This window comes from Platalea leucorodia (genome assembly GCF_965183815.1).
Source record: "Platalea leucorodia genome assembly, chromosome: 1".
NCBI lineage: Eukaryota > Metazoa > Chordata > Aves > Pelecaniformes > Threskiornithidae > Platalea > Platalea leucorodia.
In genome coordinates this window covers 131000461-131024229 of record NC_138823.1, presented here as the reverse complement: position 1 = coordinate 131024229, position 23769 = coordinate 131000461, and the positions used below count along the sequence as shown (strand labels likewise).

Sequence of the window (23769 nt, the reverse complement as noted above, 5' to 3'; positions counted from 1 at the left end):
TATTCCACAGTGTATGAAGAATGTTGTTAGGAAGTTTTTCCTGGTAGACACAGCATGCATTTTTCTTTCCTTAATAATTTCCAGCCTATTATTCCTGGTTATATCCCATTGGGCCAGCCTGAATAACTCATCTTTACACCTTCGAATAAATGGAGACAGATATGTTTCCCTACACATCGGTCACTAGTTGGCCAGACTACACACAGTTTTATCGCCAAAATATACACGATACTTTAATAAAATCAGTCATTCCACCCTTTTAGTCATTGTAGGAACAATGGTCTCCACCCCAGTGAACATTTTTAGATGATACTCTCAACAAATCTGTTTATTCTTCCTTGCCGTCTGCTCCCTTTTGCATTCTCCATAAAATAAAATAAAAAGCATAATAGACTCGCAGAAGAAAAGTACCCTTGCAAAGTCAGCACATCAGTAAATGTACTATCTAATTCTTCTGCAACAGCAGCTGCTGCCAACATTGTGATTTCTGCAGAGGGTTTACACTTCCTCCTTCCCCAGTGTCAAAATACGCATTTTGCCAATGCGTAACATTTTCAAGATCTTCATTCCTTTCCATCCAACAGAAGAGGTCTATTAAATCAGCTTTATTTTGACAAACATAAGTATTGTTAAATAGTTTAAAACATAAATTACTAGGAATGAGAAGCTTTTTAAGCATCTCAGATTTCAAAGTATTTCTTTGTCCTCATTTCAGCTTCCTTAAATCAGTTCACCCAATCCTTCCCTTTTTTGTTATCAGTTACTTCCTGCGGTACTTTTACCTCATTTCTATTTCAGAATAACTCAATAACATGTTTCATACTACCTTTAACATTAAGGTTGTACATCATAATTTCTACTACCATCCTTAGATCACAAACTTTGCAAAAAATTAATATGATCAGATGCATTCAGCAAAAATGTAAACAGAGAAATTAATAAACATGTCAGGAAAGAAAAGATTAGGCAAGACATGGAGTGACTGAGGAAGAGCAGAAGAAGTGAGGTGAAAATGCTATGCTTGGTACCAGGAGCACAGAGAACATTGTGGCCATTCTGAGTACACACATTCAAGCTTTAAAAATACAGCATAGAAGCATAAATCCGGAAATAACAATGGAGCAAATATTGCTATGTCTTTAGATCTTTTCCTCACCAACAAGAACACCTGCCCTTGAGGAGGGAAGGTCAGAATTATTAGCTCAAATTAATGAATCTGCTTTGTCTTGACAGTGTTTTAAGGATCCTAACAGACACTCCAACCACTGCATTAGCAGGCCAAAAAGCCAAACCCAAACAAAACCTCTATACCACTGAATACAGGAGATTCCTTATTTCATGTCTTCTGTTTATTAAAAAAGTACATAGTCTCTCAAATTAGGGACGTCGAATCAAGCAATCAACTCTTCCACTCCCATAAAGTCATAAGATTGCATTTCTCTAAAAACGCACAAAGCTAAAGAAACAAAGCAGATACAACCTAGGAAAGCCAGTTAAAAAGTAGCTGTATGAAGGCTCTCCAACAGAAAAGAGGTCTATTAACCAGCTTTATTCTAGCAAATATATTGATGACGTTTTCTTATTACAATAGAACTTAAAGCTAAGAGATGCAACGTTTGAACAACTAATTTTTTATTATTTATCTAGTCTTAAAATATTTTTCAAATCATCTTTGCAAGCATTATTGTGCATAGACAGACATAGTTTTAACTCTTCTGCAAGGCCGTCTCCTCTGCTTCCCTTGGAAAAGACACTGCGCTAAACCTTCAACGTTCAAGTAAGAGAAACACATTCACCAGTTATTCTGTTTGGCCTATATAATCTCTGCTATCAGTCTGATCATGCCATTGAAATACATTCACTTCTCCAGTTTTGAGAAGGTGTCCTTTTTTTTGTTTTTTTTTAAGCTGGAACCATGAAATATATTGCTCTTTCTTTGAAAGGAAATCAAAGAACTTCACAGTATTTCTAATCATTCTTTTTCTTTGCTCCCTGTTAAGTACAGATTTGGCCATACAGGGAATAACTCTACAATTCACTCTTCGAGGACTTATATTTTACTCCATTACCAGACAGCTGAAGTCTCAATTTGTCAGTGTTACTACTGATATTCTTTCCATCAGTTAATGGTTATCTGGAGCTTATGGAAGTAGTACTATAAGATGAAACAGTTTGAAATGACAGCTGGAATAGAAACTCCAACCTTTTCCAACCAGCTCCAGCCCATGGTTCCTACGAAAAAATGTTTTATTCTACTGTTTATTACCATTTTAGCATGACTACAGTTCTCTACATTACAGCTTTTATTAACAATTAGCAGTCTGACTTCTTTATTGATGACTATCTCGGCTGAAGTAGACAGTGAGGGGAAAGGTCTACCTAAGTTTCATTATTGGATCTAAAAAACCACACTTACAAAAGAATTGAAAACAATTTATCCATAACTCCAAAACCAGAAAAACAAATCAAGCTGTCACATCTTTTTGTGAAGTTCCAGCAGAATGCAGTACAACATATTTTGAGCAGAAGAAGAGCTGATATAATTTCAAGAGTGAATGGAAGGGAAAAAAAGTGGAAAAGGTAATATCTGAACACTAACAATGCTTACAATGAAGAAAGCATCACATCAGAAATAAAAAAAAACCACATTTCACCCACTGTACTTTAGACAATGCCTATTTTGTATACTGAATTAAAAAGAGAGAAATGCTACAGCAGCATCAGCTAAACTACTAATAAAGTTTGCTCTGGACTTCAAGCTGAGAGTCTGTATCATACTTTCAGTGAAATCAGTGGGAGGACAAACTTGACACAATTCTTAAAGGCTAAATTTAGATGCCTTACTCAGCCAGTAGTGTCTTCAGTGCCAACAGAAGCCAGTTTTAAACATGCTTCTGTGATAACGTGTGCTTTAACAGCCTTTTATATACACAAAGATGCAGAATTCAATCGTTGCAAAAAGATAAATTTACTCCTCCAGAATTAAAAAAATATATTAAATAAATACAGATTTTGAAGATGTTTCCTCATTTGTCATACGCTCACAAAGCTCACAAATCAGGGCAGCACTGGGAACTGTAACACAACTTTCTCATGTGGACCTGCAAGAGATCCTAATCCCAGGGTAAAGCGATTGCTATCTCTAGACAGCATTAGCAGCATAATCTGCATGCAGCTACTGGGATGAGAAGTTTTTTCCAAAGTCAGTTAATACAAAATAACACTACAGTAACTTGGTGCATCAACTTCTACTTAATGGGTCCTGACTGTAAACTGCAAGTAAATGCTGTAGGCCAATCACACGAAGAAGACAGCACTACTACATTGGTGCACAGGCCCATCTGAAAAAGATCAAGGGAAAGAATCTTTCAGCGGTAAGGCTGCAAACAAGCCACTAAAGTCTAGCACTAATGTTAGGCCTTAAGATACTTCATTTGCATGTCATGACAGGATTAAAATCATCACTATTTCTCCATAAGGTTTATAGACCAAGCAATTTTCAAAATATTATTTAGTTTGTGAAATAACTTGTTCACAGTGCAGATGAACATTAACGTCCATCAGGCAACACCCAAATACCTAAAAACACAAGTGGAATTGTCTGGCAACAACAGCTAGTAAACAGACAGGTCTAAAGACAACAGTTCAGGCATGCTGCTTTCTCTTCCTCCTCACTGCGTCCCACAAACACCCTCCCTCACGCTCCTGCCAAGTCTATTGCATTGCACAGCAACAGAATAATGCCTGCCAACTTCTAGAGAGCTGAGCATACTTCTCCATTTAGTGTTTTGTCTAAAGGCCAACAATGCAGTCAGGACGTACAAAAGTACCCTAAAGACTTGATGTGTTAGGTCTTGAAAGATGGAAAGAACAAAGCATAACATTACAGCTTTTTCTAACATACTTAACTTCTCCACATTTCTAGCAACTGCCCACTTTAAACATGATTTGTACAGAGCGCTCCTTGGCATTCACAAACATATTATGTACTAGAAAGCTATGTATCAATTCTTTCCCCCTCCTTCAGAATATCACTCAATCTGTAACTGACACTAAACACCAAATAATTTGTGTTGAGATAAACCACTAACACCAAAAAAGCCATTTGTATTCAGATTAGTCAACTGTGTGTTATCATATTAACCCAGTCTCAGCATTACCATTTTCTTAAGGAACAAAACCCCCAAAACAGCTAGGGTTGTTTTAGAATCAAACTATTCTTTCTTTCTTTCTTTGTAGTTATAGCATAGTCAGCCTCAAAGCAAAAAAGTATGGGTAAAAACAAGTTACGGATGTTTCCAAAAGGCAAATAATTCCCTCAGGTAAACAACATATTTTTGGGAAAAGGATTGAAGAGAATCACATAAAAGATGTCAGAATTGCCCAACCTGTAAGTAGAAGGCCATGCTGTGTTTAGAAAAGGATCAGATAGATATATATAATCCATCCACAACATACTTTTTTCTGTGGTTTTTATTTCCAGGCTGACAAGTTATCTAACTTCATAAAACAAGGACTAATATTTTGGCTGGGAAGCAACAATCTTGTCTTCCCCATTATATTCTTCAGTATCGCCTACCCGGGTCTTCCTACTTTCTGTTCACATTAGAATTTGGATGAAAATATTGGCATCTAGTGTGTAGCCAAATCCTGCTTTAGTTTTCAGTTGAAAATTTAAAAGATCATTAGTTTTTGCTCCTCACCCACACTCATCTTCATGATCTGAAATTCAGGCTATGCTCTTTCTAGCTTGTGCATCATACCTTTGACAAACTCTGTAAGGCCAAATTCTCTTCCACCCTTTGCATTTTTATTCTCTTTCAGGTACAACTCTCCGAATTACCTCATTAAAGACAGGAAAATAAAGAATTCTCACGATGCCAGTTACATTAATTTTTAGAGTGGATTTTAAAAAATATGTTTTCCTCACCTTCCAGTCCTAGGGGTTCTAGAGAAGAATTCAACAATAGTAACTATCAGCTCTGGTTTTGTTTTCAAAACTTTATCTTTCTGCTCTCCTCTGTCCACAAAACGAAAGACTTCCCTCCCCTATATTATTTCTTACAAGAGGTTAAATACTCACAAGATCAATAGTCAGCAACTTCAAGAATAGACAAATATCACCCACCTTCTTCAACTGCTATAAAACAAGAGGAAAGCCCTGTTTTTTCTTGATAATGAAATCCTTTCTTCCCCCCTTCTTTCTCTCCTTTTTAATTATGAAAAAGTAGCAGAACTGCTTAATGGTTACCAAACAGTTTTTCCCTAGCAGAAACGGATGGAGACTGAAGAGATGTGATCACCTGCACAAAAATGTAACTTTCTGAAAGAAGTTAAATTAAAAGGACCACTGAACCATATCACGTGGAAGCTCAGTTTCTCCAGGTCTAACACAAAAGCATATTCCTATACTCTAAAAATATTCCTAAAATAACATATATTTCTTTAATGTAATGGAACAACAACAACAAAAAAGAATACTGTACATATAGCAAAGAAAAGCAACATGTACCAACAAGGGTACAAATTGGTGGCTGAGACTGCAAACAAAGAGACGTGTCCAATATGAGGTAAACTGTTAATGAAGACTTACCTCCAGAAACTGGGGCATCCATGAAAACAGCTCCCATTTTTTCAACTGCTTTGGCTAATTCTTTTGAAACTGCAGGGTCTATAGTACTGGAATCTATTAGCAATGAGCCTTTCTTTACTTTCCTAAAATAAAGATTAATTATTAAGTATTTGTTGCACAAGACATCTGCAACTATTACCACAGCACTGGCTCTCCTCAGCACGAGAAATGAACACACGCACTTTTTGGTACACTAATAAACAGAAGTTTTAAACTCTATTGAGCAAGATCAGTACGTATACTCCTGAGTATGTGTACCGCACAATTTTGAATGACTCAAAACACAATAAAAGCTGAACACAAAAAAGGGTGTTCTTCCTAAACACTATTCTAAAAAAATTACACAAAAAGTTTGCACTAGGAAAACCTGCCATCATGAAGGCTTGAGCAGTACATCATATACAGGTCATCTAACATGCATTCTAAGCAACTGAACTAAATGTTGATGCAGCCTAAAATTTCACGTATAACAACACAATTTTCTTTCTCTATATATACAATATCTTAAGTTCTTATCAGAATAGCCTGACTGCATTTTTAATCATTGCTACAATTTATTCTACACATATTCTACATAAAGATCATAACTAACACGGCAAAAACCCACTGCAGATTTAAAGCGAAGCATGGAAAAAAATGTTAAGTTTTTGCACTGATAGCTAGTAAATTTAGGCAGAATTGTATCCCAAACTGTAGAACGCAAAAAGTTGTATATGTGTTTAAAAAAAATGCACTTAATTTTTTTAATGCCCTCAACAATAAAAAATTGATTATATTTTTATCCCTCTTTCCATTCAATTGCACTGTGATTTAATGTCCACTGGACCAGCAAACGCCACGAAAACAAACAACATTAATTTTTCAGTCATAAAAAGGTGAGTAATCTAAAGCTACACATGGCAGATTAAGAGCCTCGCTGCACCTTGCGTGCTGCTGGCAGTACAGTGAAATTCACTGAATGGAGTTACCTAGATAGCTGGAAATCGTCTCTCAATACCTACATACAGTCGTGAACCCCGCTGTAGCTCCAGACTCAAATAGCACCACATACACAGAACTTGTCCTTTCTCACAGAAGGGATGAGCTGCTGCAGTTAGTTTGCAAACGAAACCCAGCGTGGCAGATACAGTACTGCGTCATCTCCCCTTACATTCAGAACAAGAAGCAGTGGTACAGGCTCCTTGGTAACACAGCGAGATGACTGTTAACCCCTAAACACTCCAGAGCATCGATGTTTTCTTCAGTAAAGCTTAAAAAGCTGCAGAAAATTATCAAAGTCAAACCAGTCACCCAGGACCAGGTCACTCAGAGCAACAATTAACCACTACTGTCAAATTACACTTCTTTCTTTTGAATACGGAGGCTGAGAAACTGCAGCAGGACAGGACTGCTTTCCACATCCTCTGGTCCCTGCAGTATTTTCCACATCTAGGTACTCAAAAGATTAACTGGCTGTATTATAGCCATAAGTACTGCCAATCGGTCTTCAAAGCACGGCCATCCTGGATACAATTCTCCCACAGCTGTTTGCCCAGCTTTGTGGGACTGATCCAATTACCCTTCTTCCCTGAAGGGTTTAAGCTATGGATACTTAGATCTGCTCAGTCCTACTTTGTGGGGATTTAAACTATGGACACTAAGGGAAGGAAACAACTATTATTTTCTATATTGGAAGAAGAACAGAAAATCCCTCTCCTCTATTTAATTTTCTAATCACTGCACCTTAATATTGCCTACAATCAGTAACTAAAAAAGCTATCATCACCTTTAGACAATCCACTGTACTTTTGTCTGCTGTATGTTTCCTCCTTTACATTATTAACCTGGACAGAAGTAAGATCCTACATGATCTTCAAAGGTATTCAGTAGCCTTAGTCAGCCTGCCAGGAGCAGCGCACACGTGGCCAGAAGAGCCTTTTAAATATTATTTATTTTTTAATTTGGCAAGTCCAAAAACTCTGAGTATTAGAATTCTGCAAACTATGGATTTCAGGCTCAGTGGAAATCCCTCTGCAAAAGTTAAAAAGTGCTGTTTCAGATTAAACAGACTCTTTAGATATTTTCTTGTGTAATAAACAGATAATAAGAGTAGAAATCAATAAAGCCTTGTCAGCTATTCTATGTTAATGCACTTTAATACTATGAGACACAATGGCATCTCTTCAGAACATTTTGGTTATAGGATTTCAAGTTAAAGAAAAAAGTATTTGAGCAAGTTTTTGTTGCCAGCAAATATTCTAGTTACACTTGTCTCTAGTACATTACATTACAGTAAAAGAAACATGCAACTGAGAAGGTAGATAATAGTCAGTTAAGTTGTCTCAAATTCACATAAATTATTATTCTACTGAAAATCAGATTAAGACTTTAGCCAAAAGCCATTCAAAAGCAAGCACAGCTTAAGAGAACTCATGTAATTTGAAATATCAATAATGACAAAACAGAGGAGAACATCAAGTTAAGTGCCCTGAAGGCACAGCAAAAGTTACAGCAACAGCAATCATTTGACAAACTGTGTAATACAGCCTTGATTAGGAGTGGGAACTCTCCAGACTACAGCAAATTCTTACTTTAGAATTCCATTTGCTCCCGTGTAAACTTCTATCGCATTGGGACTAGAAGGCAGCATGGTAATAATTCTGTCTGCTCTTTCTGCTACATCTGCTGGGCAATCTGTTACCTTTTAAAGAAAAAAAAAATTATGTAAGTTTACATTTCCTGAAAAATAAATGTCAAACATGTTTGCTGAGTTTGTTTTTAGTATTTGCAGGTCACCTGTCACAACTAAACTAGGTAAAACATTAGAACACAAGACAAACTCTGCCCTCCTAATGGAAATGTCAATTAATTGGATCCAGCAACAGAAAAATTTTAAAAAATTGAGAAGGATGTTATGTCACAGAAGTTCCTCCAGAACATCCATCAATGGGGATGCTTGCATCCCATCAAGCCATTCATGAATCTTCAATTCCTTATAAACCATGCATCTATACAATGTTTCAAAGGAGGGACAACACTAAAGATGACAAAAATCTCACTTTTTTCCTTGGCTTGTACATAGCATTGGAAGAGAGGAAGACTGAGGAAAAAAGAAAAAAAAGCTTAATGCACCTCTGAGCCTCCCCTTAAAATAATCAGATAAACTAACTGATGATTCTCAGAATATTACGGCTGACATTTTCAAAAAAAGAAAATGATCAGCTCAAGCATACTTCACCAAAAATATCTGAATAACTTTCAAAATATATTGTTAGCTATTATGTTGTTAAACAAACATACCTAACTTATCTTCCCCAGATTATTCTCAGAGGCAGGCAGCACGGTATTTAAGATACGTACACAGCAAGTGAAATACTGACAGCTAAAGTACTGAGTTTCGCCAGTGACCTCATAGAACATAGAGTTTTACCCAGAAGGCATTTGCCACTAATATTTTTGTCCAATATTAGTTTTAAATAATTCATTTCTTTAAAAAATGCATTGTTAATACATTCATAGCTCAGGGAAAACAGCAACAAAAAACTACAGCTTATTCTTTTATCTTCAGCCCACGAGGATCAAATCAGATTTCACTGATTCAGGTAGTTTTACTGAATCAGGTTCCAAGCAGGAAGCAAGATAAGCAGAAAGTAGATTTTGTTTCTGGATAGGGCTTGTAGTATTTATTTTCCATTTATTGTTGCTGAATGATGAAGAGGAATCTTAATATTACAATGATCTATTCTGCTAGATATATTATATGCCTTGGGTTTTTAAACTTTAAGAAATGTCTTAAGCAAAATTTCATATGCAGTTATTAGTCAGTGTGAATAAATCAGAATTTCCATATCGCATGACTTTAGGGTTAAAGAAATTGCAGTTTAACAGCTGCCTCAAAAATTGGTTCCTTTCCATAATGTAAGCAAATCAACAAATTGATGACCTTGTCTCACCATGCCTTATCTATTTTTAACTACAGGTAGTTTTTATTATTTTTGTTAGTTTTGATACTAAAGGCACTTATGTAAATATATTCTGTTTTTTTATACAATGCTTTTATAAGGTCTCAGCATCAAAGAAAGCAAGGTATATACACATTGGTAAGAAATGCTGAATAATATCTTGAAGGATTTCTGGGACACAGCATGATAAACTTCTTGATTTCTGTTTTACTTATTGTAAAATAAATAAAAGAAGGGAAGACTGTATATATCCACTGTGCAAAGTCTCAAAAAAAAGAAGAAACTGGCATAGATAGGACTTAGAAACATGCAGGTTTTGTTTTGAAAGAATAAGTTAATACTACACAAAACATCTGGTATAACGCACAGTTATAAAAGGAAACATACTCTAGTCGAAAGAACAAAGGTTAGGAGGAATAAATGAGGCAATTATAAGAAGAAACGCTTCTATACCTGATTAGTTAATTTTATGACTTGCTTCCCTGGAGACTGGAGAGCCTAGCTCTTTATATAGGAGTATGACACCTTTGTCTTCAGTTCTGAGTATCTCTGGTTTGGTTCAGTCCCAATGTGTATTATTAGAGGAGGAGCAAGGAAGTAAGTAGCAAAAAAGGCAGGAATTAAAGTGGGAATTGTCATTCTTGGCTTTTTGGTACTGTAACAAATATGATTAATAATCTCAGAGGAAACCTACCTACTTGGTTCAACAAGCAGCATACAACACTTTTTTTTAATTTGGGACTTTGTGTCTCAGAAATAAAGTTGAATGATTTGAAAGCTATTAAGAAACATTAAGCATTTTGCATCACTAAGAATATGTGTGTAACTTTAAAAAAGATACCAAATACTAATTGCTGATTACTAACATAGACCATACTGGCTCAGAGTAGCAGCCCAGCAAGTTCTGTACATGTTCTGATACCTGCCAGTTCAAGCAAACTTTTGCAGTATGCAACTGGATAGGAGAGACTTTTCTTCATACTAGTCATTGGTTTATGCACTTCAATATGCGCATCTGCTTATATCTGTTCCAAAATGCTTCCCTATTTTTTTCTTTATATTTACGATAAGTCAATTAATAATTCTGTGTGCCTGAAATGCCATTCTCACTGAATACAATGAAGAAAGCTCTATTTTTATGCTGCTTTATGCATCACATTACTTCAGTAACACACTTAAACTTCCAAATTTGAGACAGGATTCAAAGATACATAAACTGAAGCAAAGTAACTGTGTGACATATACGCACTCCTCTCTGTGAGAAAGAAAGTGATAACTATGAGGAAGGGGTAAGAGACAGTAGAGTGTGGAGGCAGCCTACTTGCTCACAGCACTGTTCGGTATTCTCCCCTGTTTGTAGCCTTGCAACTTTCTCCAGGTTTGACCCCAAGTGGTTCTATATGCTCCTGCTCAGCCAGTTTTTCCCTTACTATTCACCATCAGCAGGCAGGTGGCTGCCTCCTGACATATACTACCTCCCAGCTCTTTACTTCAGAGGCTAAAGAAAGTGGAGTCACAGAACATGCAGACTTATGATCAAACACCCATCATACTCCTTAGTATGTACTACCTTAGTAGTAGCACTGACTTTAAACAATGGGCATTTGACAACATTTACTGTCTCTTAGGGGGGAATCTTTTCATCTCTATAACACCCCTTATGGATTTGCCCTACCAGCCAGACCAAAGAGAAAGCAGCCCTTGGAGCTCAATGTTTCTTGTACAGTAGTTTCTACAAGGCCCCCTGGACCTACAAGTTTCCAAGTCCTGAAAAAAATGCTGGGGTAGGATTTACACCTATAGATCAAGAAGAGGTAGTTATGTTCACATATTTTCTTTAAGTGTGTTTTATTTGTATTTAAGCCTACCCATGTATTCTCTTAGTGATTTACAATCTTAAAACATAGTTTTGGCTTTATTTTTAAAAGCATTACGGTTCACCTTTAGTATCACGTGTTAAGTCTTGCAGTGGGTGCCAAGGATTCTATTAGCATGGCAATAAGCTATCCAAATGGGCAGCTGAGATCCCACTGCAGAACATGAATTAAAAATATAACCAATTGTTCAAAACAGACTTCCTTTCCATTTGCCCAGCCTCTTATTCAAGACAGGTCTGGTTCATGCCTGAGGGTCTCAGCTGCTTTAACAAAATAAAAACAGTAGCTAGGAAAACAAGCTGAAAAGCTTACATTCCCACCTAAGGCCAAGATTCTGTAATTATTCAGGGAGAGCTGCAATTAATTATCAACAGGTGCACTTTATCATTTTATCTTTTGGGAATCTTGACATTACCTCATTATTTAAAACAGCTGCAATTAGCTCCAACAGTTTAGACTTTCAAATCATACAATTCCTCTATCTAGATCTACCTACAATTCCCTTGCCACCGCTGGAAAATTTCATCCTATCCTCTACACTGTCACATCAGAGTATTATTTTTGCGTTGGTTTCTCCTTACCTGAGTATATTCTTTTGTTTCAGTGTTTTATGCACCTATTTATCCAACCACAACTATCTAAACTACCATAGCTTTTAAGTATGTCAAAAATATTCAAATATGTTTCAGACACTTAGAAAAGACAGTCCCAACCATCTGAGAGACTGAATGGGTTTCTGGGTGTATTAACAGATCAACAAAAGCAATAGCACTGACTGGAATGGGGCCAAGATTTCACAGGGTATATGGCAGGAAGGTAAACCTCCTTACTGTGATCAATTTCCTTCTCTCCTTTTTCCTTTTCATTCTTTCCTCTTCTCTCACCACAACCCTCCTCACCTCCAAGAGAATAAGCACTTAAATAATTAGATTTTTCCCCTGCCCCTGAGGACTGCACCTTGAAGCAGCAGGAAAGCTCATATGTCCCTATAACCCTTACAGCTATGCCAGCAGGAATTTTTAACTAGGGTCATCTAACCTGAAAAGGTCAAAGTAGGAACCAGATGAAAAGCAGCCCACTGGCCATCTAGACCTGGGGGAGAAGGAAGCAGGAGAAAGAAGGAGGTGAAAGAACAGGCCATCAACCTACTCTCATAAAAAGGGGAAAAACAAAACAGCTAGAGAAGTCTGACAAGGTAGCAATTCTGGCTAACGGCATGAAAATGACTTAGAGTAGAATCATGACTTTGCTCCAAGCGCAACCTCCCCGGTTCAAATTATGTTCACTAGGCTGTTTTAGTTCCAATTGTAATCTTAACCAAGAAAAAACCAGATTCTTTTAAAAATATTGCATGCAAGAACCATTCAATACATATAGTTATTGTTGGAATAAAGAAAGTTTATTACTATACCTGAGCACCCAAGTCTTGAAATTCTTTGCAAGCTTCTGGGAACACATCATATGCAATAACTGGATATCCATGTTTTACCAGGTTTTTTGCCATTGGATTTCCCATGTTACCCAGCCCAATGAATCCAACTGGGGTTTTGGAAGCCATTGCCCTAGAACACACTGATTTCAAAACAATAAATATCAATATATTTGTATTTTAGAGCTATGCGTAACAATGATGTAACAAAAGCTAGCGTGTAATCTGTTTGCACCGATTTAGACAACTTAAATAATTTAACTTAAAAAGGGCAGAAATGTGATTCCTATTCCACATAATTTAAACTGTAGATTATAGCTCACATTGAGCCACAAATACCATCCCTGAATGATTTTTTACACAGCAAAGAAAATTCTTTTAATTAGGAAAATGTTAGTGTTTCAAAAGGTATAGTAGTAATCAAACTTGAGCAACATTCCTGAAAGCCAAGGTCTGAGTTTCAGTCTGAGAAGAGCTCAAACACAGACTTAAAATATGCAGGCTCGTCTCTGTTCTGTTATGTGCCTAAATACTAAAGTGGAAATGCAAAATCAAATTTTATATATATTTTACAGACTCCTTACTTGCAACTTTGGTTGCAGCCCTGAGATTTAGCACCTGTTCTCTAGAAATGGACTGAGGCTGCCACTTTATGTCATGCAGCGCCTCACAGATAATAACTGGACTCCTCTGATCCTGCACCCAGATATAAACCATTAATCTAAAAGTAAAAGTCTCAATAATAAATCATTGCCAGTTCTTTGAGCCATGTAATCAATTGCACTATAGTTTAAAAACAAATACTGAAAACTAGAACAAACTAGAGTATAAATACAAAATGATGAAGTCTTTACAGGAATAACCACTGTGTTCTATCTGCTGTACTACCAAGACAGAACTATGAAGCACAATCTACAATCTACAGAAAACACTACAGTTTCAGTCAGTTACTTTTTACAAGTAGTTAGTGAGTGTCAAATGCTGGATTGTAAGTAGCATTGCACGCATATCAAATGCTGGACAGTAAGCAGCGTTGCAGGCATCCATCTACTGCAATCACTGTCTCGTCACTCCTAATCCAAGGGCAGCGCAATTTGGCAGTGCCGAGATTTCTTTGCCGAATACAAAAAATAATTTCTCCTTTATGGCAAAGGAAAAAGTTACACAAAACAAACACTAAGGCATGTGGCAACTAAGCAGCCAGAAACAAGGCTAACTAACTATGGAACTACTGTAACTCTGAAGTGCACATGCAGAAAATGTGCCTAAGCTGGATGTAGACTCTAAGAGGTCTCAATGCTTAGCAAAGAATCCTCTCTAGGCCAATAACACTTGATTAATCATTTTAAAGTCTTTCTGACTTTAAGCTCCGTCTTAGCCAGCAATGGTCATGCTCTTTCATCTGCAGCACTATTTTGGAAGTGCCACATTTAATAAATCAGGTTCGTTGAGAGAACTTTGGTCTGAGACAGTTTCCACAGATGCTTGCAGCAATTACGTAGCTAGAGAAGCAGCACAATTTAAAAGAAAACTGCACTGGGAAAATGCTTAGTGCAAACTGAGATAAATCAGGAAAAGAGCACATTGCTTTTTTAAGAAGTGCTAGATGTCAAATCTAGGAAACAAATTAATAAAGAGCCTAAAACACCATCATCAGCCATAGTAATCGTCTTGGAGTCTTTTCTTCTCATAGTTTCTATGAGTCAGTCTTCCCTAGTACCTCACTTACACTAATGTAAAATTGCTCCTTTTGCTAGCCTGAAGCTTCCAGTTTCCTGTGGAGGCTCAAGGCCTGGTTTTCAGCATCCTTCTTTCTCTGCCCCTTAATACCAGCGGATCTTACGTACCTTGACTTCAGTAAAGCTTTCAAAACAGCCTCCTCTAGTACCCTGGTAGCCAAATGGGGAGAGTATGCACTGGACTGGACTGCAAGACTGCCTGATGGAAGAAATATTGTCTGGCTGTTGCGCTTAAACAACAGTGATCAGTGGTTCAAAGACTGGCAACAGTCAGCTATGTGTGATGTTCCTCACGGGTCAACACTGGGGCTGCTGCTGCTTAAAAATTTCATCAATGACTGTGATGATGGGACATAAGCACCTGCAGCAAGATCACATATGACACCAAACTGGGGGGAATGGCTGAAAAACTGCAGGGCAGGGCTACCATTCAGAAAGACTGGAGAAGTGGGCCTCAAGAAGTTCAACAAAGACAAACACAATGTCCTGTATTTGAGGCAGGAGATGTCATTGCAGGCTGAGGACTGGCTAGACAGGTAGCAACTCTGCAGAAAAGGACCTGTGGATTCCCACAGACAACAAGTTGAGTGTGAGTCAGCCGTGCGTCCTGGCAGCAAAAGGTTAACTACATACTGCCCTAGATTAACAAGAGCATACCCAACAAGTCAAAGAAATCGGTGATTCCACTCTACGCAGCACAATGCACAAGAGATGTGGTCAGACTGCAGACAGCCCAGCATGCATCAATTAAGAAGACTGAGGAGCTGGAGAATATGGTGTATAAGCAGAGACTAAGGGAACTGTCTTTGCTTAGCCTGGAGAAGCAAAGGCTAATCGCAGTCTTCCACTACCTACAGAGTGGGAGGGAAGAAGAGTTACAGAGCAAATGAAGCCAGGTTCTTCACAGAGGTGCACAATAGGACATAGAGCGATGGCCAAAAGCTGCAGGATGGGAAATTCCAGTTGGAAATAAGAAAAGCATCCCTGATGAGGAGAAAGGTTCTGCACTAGAACAGGCTGCACAAGAGAGGTGGTGGAACCTCCATCCATGGAGCAACCTTGGAGCACCACGAGCAACCTGATCGAGCTTTAAAGTTGGGCCTGCTTCCAAACCTCAATTTTCTTTGTTTCTGTGAATTCCAAGTAACATCATCAGAAGCATAAATCTGGCTACCATGTTTAGGTTCATTCTTGTAGACTCTTCACTTTTATCCTGATCTCTTCTTTTCTCACACCATCTCATGGACATCTAACCAGCACCTCAAACTAAGCATCAAGAAATCTCTTAATCATCTTCAGAAAACTTTCTTGATACTTTTTTTCTACATCAGTGCTGACACCAGCAGTGATGCCTGTCACTCATAGCTACAACCTAGAAGACCCATCCATGATCTGCTTAAATCTTATTGATTCCTCCTTCATCATATCTGAGATCTCAGCTACTTCAGAACCTGGCCACCTGCCTCAACTTAACAGATACAACCTTGCCTAGATCTTCATGGAAATATTGGGAATTGAGAAGGACATTTTGCCCATGCTACTTTCTGTGACTGCTTCTCTGCATCCTGCCTTACTTTTCCCTACCATGTCACATAAGACTGCTTTGCTTTGATGACTTTTCATGGCTATCATCACATCTTAGTATTAAGACACGAATTGGTAATTGGACAGCAATGACAGGCCTACTGCTAACGAGCATTTCTATTACTTCTCTAAGGCAGCTCTTCACAATGTAAATATCCATGAAACTAACTCATTCTTCTACTATAAGGCCATCCTTACAAGTCTTCATTTTGCAATATCCCCAGAAGGCATAGCAACAGTTAGGCTGGAATACGAGGCAACATGCTGACTGGTATTGTTTTCTGTCACTGTATTCTATTATTTCCTCTTTTGTCTGTCTCTGTTGATTTTCTCTTGTCTTAGTTGATGAATCAGGGACCATTTTCTGTTCTGTGCTAACTAGGACATATTCAAATCCACAGGAATTGGGACCTGTTAGAGAAATAGTCCAATTCCTGACTCAGTTTGACTTCTCAGTTTGGTTTAACTTCTCACAGCCCAGTGTTAAATTAGCCACTTTAAAATGATATAATTTGATTATGAGCTTTAAAAAACCTCCAGATCCCCAGGTACTCAAATATAGGAAAACCGCTTTAAAAGACTGATGAAATTACCTCGCAGACATACCTAATAGAGCTGATTTCAATTAAATTTGAATCAACTGCATTTAGAACCATGGCATATTTTTTAATGACTACTTAAGACAGTGGGGGTTTGCCAAACAGAGGATGTTTAAGAAGACACGATTTTTCACATCTTCATATTAGATGAAACTCCACAGGTGCTATCATGGAAAGTGATGTCCAGCTTGAATATCTAGGCACTGTTTACCATTTGATACATGACACAGGCTGGGTTTTGAAATAACTGTATAATTCAAACATCTAAGGATTGATATTCTGCAAACCCACATACACATTCTCTTAACTAATCCCATCAATTGTATAAGCGTTTGCAGAAACTGTCCCTGTGGTATTGAGTCCATTTTACTTCAACCATAAAATCTACAGTAACCTGCTACAATCACACAGCTGGAAAAATGCCCAGTACACATTCAACTTCTAACAGAGGGCAGAACATCAGAAGTAGGAGCAATAGAAGCTACTTTTAAAATAATCACTGATACAACGTGCAACTAATTCTCCTTCACTGGAAACAGAACCAGCAACATAGGTTAATCTACACTTCAAGTTAATTGGGAGCAAAACCAGCTACAGCTACACTAACTCCAAAGAATTTGGGCTTTTCCCAGGGGGAACGTGCACTCGCAGAGCCCCATGCCTATGAAGACTCCATTGATGAGGGGGATCAATGTATGACCCCCTTGCCATATTGGGGGCTTACAGACAATACAAATAGAAATGTTTTGCTTTGAAAAGTCAGCCTACAATAAAAACACTTGACTTAATCTAAATTTTACCTTAAAAATAATTTAATTAAAAAATCAGCAAGTTTATGAATCTCTGAATGCCTTTTCTTGAACAAAATACATCCATTAAGAGAGTAAATTCAGAAATGACAGATTGCAATCCTGTCCTTAGAATAACTGGCCTGTCAATGACCTAAAACTTGTCTTTTCAAGCTTCTATGTAAGGATACTGAAAGCAATTTTCTTTTTAACCTGAATGATGACAGTTACAAGTTTAGATCATTTCAGATGTTCACATTTCATTTTACACTATCTCCCAAAGTAATGACTCCTACGGTTTCAAGAAAGAATTTCAGCTCCAGTGGTCCCTTGAATTCACTGCAAATACTAGACTGCACAGACATTATAATATGCAGTGCAGAGGACATCTCTGTGTATTCAAACAAAAAGGAACTAATAGCTGGACAGGACTACAGACAGTAGAGCTGGGAAAGGTCCAATATGCTTGTACTCTGAAGAAAAGCACAGTCTAACTGGCCAAGAATAGGACTGAGAAACCAGTAAGTCTCAAATTGTAATCTCAACTATATTACTTACTTACTTTGGGCTTTATAAAATCTATTTTGAAACATGTTCACCAAAATGTCTAGCTCCTGGGACGGAATCCCTAGCTCTACAGTCAAATGAAACGGATAAATCTGGCACAAGGGGTAATAGCCTACATATTCCTGTCCCATATGAACTTCCTAATCAGAGCAGTTGCAAGTCATATTAATATTCAGTGAATCTTGAGCTTTTTTCCAACTCAGTAGGTGAGATTTAACAAGAGCATGGGAAGGTGCCCAGAGGAAGCTCAACTACTGAAGCTGCTGGTTTTGCTCAGGGCTTTATGAGAAAGTACAGTTGCATATGAAGTAACTTGACAAGGAGAGGGAAACATGATGACAATTCAATTTGAGACACTAAATGAAGGATTTTGCCACTGATTTAGCATCTTAAATTCTGGTACAACAGAGGACACCATCCCTTTTCTCCTTCCTGCTTCGAAAGATCAGAGATCAGAGAGAGCTTCTGTTTTCTGCAGACTTCTCTATGGAAACTCATAAAACCTCTACTGAACTAGATCCTGGAGAGAACTCGATGGAGAAACATAGAAGTTAGAGAAGCCAGCTGTACATGGGCAGAATCAGGTCTTTCTGCTTCTAGAAGCTTTTGCCAATGGAATTTAAATTGCCCCAGGGTCACAGGCTTTTAAAGGTTATGCAATGATTTTGAGAACTGCACTCTGCCAAAATCATAATTTAAGAAGATTACAAGACTCTAAATTTGGCCAGCTTTACATTGAAAACATCCCACTTGCTTTTCCTTGCCTCTGTAAAGGTCTGCTGATGAAAAACAGGCATGCTATCTTGTAACAGTCAGAGTCTTCTTACCTCATTTTTCTTATCTGTAGCTATACCTCATTAAACGTTTGCTAATACATTAAAGACAAAAACATGTAGTATGTACTTTTCATCTAAAAAGAATATCAAATGTACACTTGATCCCTTAATTAAGTAATGTGTTGCACTTCAGAGCAGTAGGCCTTTCTGTCATAATCCTTGCTTAGTAATTAATGCTTCTCTGCACCAGAGCATGGAATCATTCGAAACGTCAGAGCTCCTGCATCAACAAAAGTACTATTTAACTATTAACTGAATGGGTCTCTATTATTCATCCAAAACTATTTGTAAGGATATTTTCGTTCTCTGGAAGGGTACTGTCTTCTTTGATGAACAGCTCCCTCAGCTGATGAATCTTCATTCACCAGAAAATCTTCCTTTCTCAGCCATGATACCTCATTAGCCCCCCCCTTCATCCTCCCTAGCGGTCCCCAAAAAGGATTTCTCCACATCCATCAAAAATGTATTTTTAAGTAAGGTTATATGTACCCTCTCCATGAAGCAACTTTGCCAGCGACTGCGAGCTGCAGATCACAAGACTATATGGTCTCTATCCAATTTGCTAATACACAAACATACATACCCAAGATGTTCCTCCAAAATCTGCCCTCAGCTATTTTCCTCCTAGATGATTTAACAGCCTCTGATATAAACACACAGACGAAACAATTCATCATGGTCTACTCCAGCTTCAAAGAGCAACTGACCAAGTAACTAAGGAGCATTCAATAAGTGAAGGAAGACAGCCTGCTTGCTAACCAAGCAGCGGTGTTGGACAGCTCTCAGAGCTGGCAGAGTTCCTCCAGTAGGATGGCGTTTCTCTCAGAACGACAGTTGATGAAATCACTACTCAAAGGACAACTTTTAGACTACTCAAAACTAAAGAAAAGGATGGCAAACCTAATAAACGCATCAGAGATGGGGAAATCTTGACATACAACTAAGCAGTAGAGCTTAGCAGTTAAGAAGGCTTAATGCTTAGACCTTCATCCCATAAACACTTCTCAGAGTCAAGAGGACTTTCAGCGCAGTCACTGCTGACTAAGTAAGTCAGAGCTTAAACGCTGTGGTTGAAATTCTGTTCTATGGAAGTTTCTTGGGAGAGTCACAATTTCTCCTCAGACTTAGTCACAGTTTCTCGCTAAGGTCTTCAGGCAAAGGCAAACTATATTTTTCAACTTTAAGGGCCAGTGTAGTGTTCTGGGTTGCTTTTCACACCAAGAAATGAGATCCCTTCCATCTTCTCTACATGAAACATGACCATTGACCAAGATAGTGGATTTCAAAGCTCTTATCTGACAGCTACCATACACAGAAAGTTCAAAACACATTGAAAGCTACTGCTTTCAATTGTGGTATCTCAGAAGGTACTAAATACACAAACAGGTCTCCTGTATTTAACTTTACTAGCACATGACCAATATGCCTGCTGCACCTGAGCTATTACTTAGCACAACACCAGAGCTGCAACTATTAAAAAAAAATCATGCATTAGTGGAAGAGAGACAGTCAAACAAAAATAACACTGAAAGCTAATTTCAGAATTAAGTGTCAAACACTTTCCGTTGATCAGTTTAAATGAGGTTTAAAGGGAACTTACAATTTTTAAGAAGTTACTTACCTAAAAGTAATTAAATAATTCCTGAAACCCTTTGGTGTCAAGATTTTAGAATCATATACCATTTAAAATAATATATTTCTTCCACTTCACTACTTGAAAAGTCTTTGCCTATTTGTCTGTTTGGAGCCTAACCACACAGTAACAAACATGAGCAAGAGACGGCTATCAAAATGACACTGAAAAGACTACTGAAGATATATTTGCAATTATCTACTTCAGCAGCTAAAATACTTGGAAACAGTAGCACGATTTCCAAGTCAGAAAAGGGAAAAGGGGCTCCAGTTCTGCAAGTTCACTTGCACAGACAGGAGATTTAAAGGTCTTTGCTCCTTCCATCGCCCATGAATGAACCACATGTGCCAGTGAGTGCCTGCGGAGCTGGAACAGGAGGACGTGCCGCTGGATTTACCTTCAGTGTAAGGAAAATAACCGCATACAATGACTGAGAGGGCTGAACTGCCCAAATCGAGGTGGCAGGTACTGCTAACATGCCACTGGTGCCACAGGAAACACTTGTGGGCCCTGATAATTTCCAGGCATGCTATTTTAAGCAAATGAGTGAAAACATTTACTGAGCTAAGCCGCTCCGAAGCTCCGGTAGGGCCTCAAATAACGCGGGAGCGCGCCGTGCCAGCGGTGGCCCGCCCAGCGCTCCCCCGGGGGGTCCCCCACGGGGGCACCGCACGGCGGGGCGGCTCCGGCGCCCGTCGGGCGCGGAGGGCCCGCGGCCGCCAAGGGCAGCGCGGCAGCGGCTCTCCCCGGCCGAGCCCCCTGGGAAGGCCCGGCCTTTCCCCGCCCGGCGACGGCCGCCCGCCGGTCAGAGCGGAGCCGCTGGAGCCGAGGGGAGGGGCAGCTCCTTACCCATCGCCGCGCGGGCGGCGCGCACCCGCCGGTGCCACCGCCACCAGCCCGCAGGTCCCCCGAGCACCACCGCCGCGGCCATGCTGCGCCCCCGCGCCGAGTGACCTCCGGCTCGCCGCCACCCGCCCCGGCACCTCCCCGCCCGCCACCGCCCGCCGCCGCCCGCGCGCTGCGAGCGGCAGCCGCGGCAGCCAACCACAGACGCTCCTCGGAGGGACCCAGCCAATGGGAGAGCACAGTCTCCTCCCCGCAGCTGGCCGGCCCCGCCCGCCGCCCCGTGACGGATGGGGCCGGCCCCGCTCCCCGCGGCCGGACCGCGGAGCGGAGCGGGGCGGGGCGGGGGCCGGGCAGGCGCTGGGGCACCTTATTGGGGCAGCGGAGCTGCCGGCGGGGCGGTGGGTAACCGTATCCCGCTGCCTGCGGCTCCCCGGGGGAGGTGTTTCCCTCCAGCCCTCCTCGCCTGCGCCTGCCCGCCGCGGCCTCCCCTTCCCGCGTCGCCGCCAGCAGGGACGCTTGGCTGAGGGGAGGGAGGGAAGGCAGAGCCGTTTTTTTGGCGGAGGCGGTTTGCGGTGCGAGGCCGGGGGACGCCCGTGTGGGGGCCGAGGTAGCGGCAGCAGGGCGCAAAGGACGCCCACGGGGTGAGGGAACAGGCCGCCTCGTACCGGTTGTGGCTGGGCAGGTGGCAGGTGAGCGTTAGAGCCGATGACTGGCTTCGTCCTGCCCGGAGCGCCGTTCCCGAAGGCCGGACAGAGGGTTTATCAACATCGATTAGACTGGTGTTTGAACAAGCTATTAAGACCTGTGCTGCTCGCCCACAGCCTAGCACCTGACAGGACTCTCAGACCTTGCTGGCAGTCCGGGGAGAGCTTCAGGCCTTGAGGGGGCCTGAGGGAGCAGGCCAGGCTCTGAGGGAGGGCAGGCGGGAGGCAGGCGAATGCTGCCTCCTCAGAGCAAGGCTTCAGCTCCGGTCCTGCAACTGCCACGTTTCTCTCTGGTGAACAAAATAGTTAATTTCCTGACAGCAAAACTTGCCTTAATTTGTTGCGGAGGAATGCTGGGTGCTCCCTCAGTCACTAGGTTACTCTTGCTAGGTCAGAGCTTTTTTTTTTTTTTTTAGCTGTTAGGTAGTATCATTTACAGACTTCTGGGAGAATGTAGTCATCAGGAATAGGCCTCAGGTCTCTCAGAGTCAGCTATTCACTCAGTTATATGTTAGCACAGAAAGAATAGGCTCGATATATGAGCTTGGCTCTTCTCTCAGTGCCACACTATATTTTTGTACATTTACCCCTATGAAGCAATGGATGATACACATTTAAATTAACCCAGCTCAACATAAAGGAATTTTGTGGGCAGTGAAGAAGGCTGTGGTTATATTGTAGCTTTACTCTGGCATGATTGAGTGCTACCACTCAACAGGTACCACTCAGCTGTCACCCAGTTGCTTCCTTGCCTCTCAGCTGAGCACTAAGAGTATGATTTGAGAAGAAAAAAAGATCGCTGCAGCTAAGGCAATGGAAAGAGACACAAAAACCCCCCCAGAAACCGTTTAATTTGCTAGCATTTTGCAAAGCATTTGAAGCCCCGGAGACTCATATATACCAATATTTTCATAAGCTCTCTTGTCCCTTACACTGTCCCATTTGAAGTGTGCCAAGTGAATGAAGCTACTGAGCTATGTTTACTTTTCTCTTCAGTGCTGACGAGGTTGACAACCATCTTGAGCACAAATTTTGTTGGGATGAGAAGAGGTGTGATTCCTCATTGATGCAGCTATGCTGGCAGAAACCTGTACTGAGGTGTAGTCCAGATAAGGTCTTTGGAAGTCATTAAAACTCGATTTTTACACGTAATCACACAGAACCTTGACAACATGGAGTTTTTGCCTTCCAGCCTGATTCTACTCCGCCTTGCATTTTCAGAGTCATTGACCCTTTTTCAGCTGGCTGTAGACTCCTATCAAGTCTGAACTGAGTTAGAAAAGTAATTATATTTTTTTGAGGGTTTAAGAATAGATAGGTGGATCAAGTGAGGAGTCTAATGCTACAGTCAGTGTGGTCCTTGCATTCAGATTTTTAACTCTCATTACAAGATGCAGCTTTACCTGCATAGCTGCATCTTTCTCTAGAACTTTATCATGTCTAAGAGGGTTTTATTTGTGTAGGTATAAATAAAGCATTCTTTGTTTAAAAGGTGTATGAGGAGAATTTCACCAGCATAATAAAAATAGACTGCAATCACTTCCAAAGAAAGCATGAGAGACTGGAAAAAGGAGAGTCCTATTGATAAAAGTGT

General features: G+C 40.0%; 1 protein-coding gene across 1 annotated transcript in view; it reads right to left on the bottom strand.

Annotated features, from left to right (window-relative positions):
- Window positions 1-21556, bottom strand: part of HIBADH (3-hydroxyisobutyrate dehydrogenase) — a gene marked incomplete at its 5' end in the record, with an annotated part of 85594 nt that extends 64038 nt beyond the window's left edge. The window contains 4 exons of the mRNA XM_082310042.1: window positions 5594-5715; window positions 8203-8312; window positions 12862-13022; window positions 21475-21556. Of these exons, the coding sequence (XP_082166168.1) occupies window positions 5594-5715; window positions 8203-8312; window positions 12862-13022; window positions 21475-21556 (475 nt within the window). The remainder of the gene's footprint in view (window positions 1-5593; window positions 5716-8202; window positions 8313-12861; window positions 13023-21474) is intronic.
- Between the last annotated feature and the right edge of the window lie 2213 nt (window positions 21557-23769).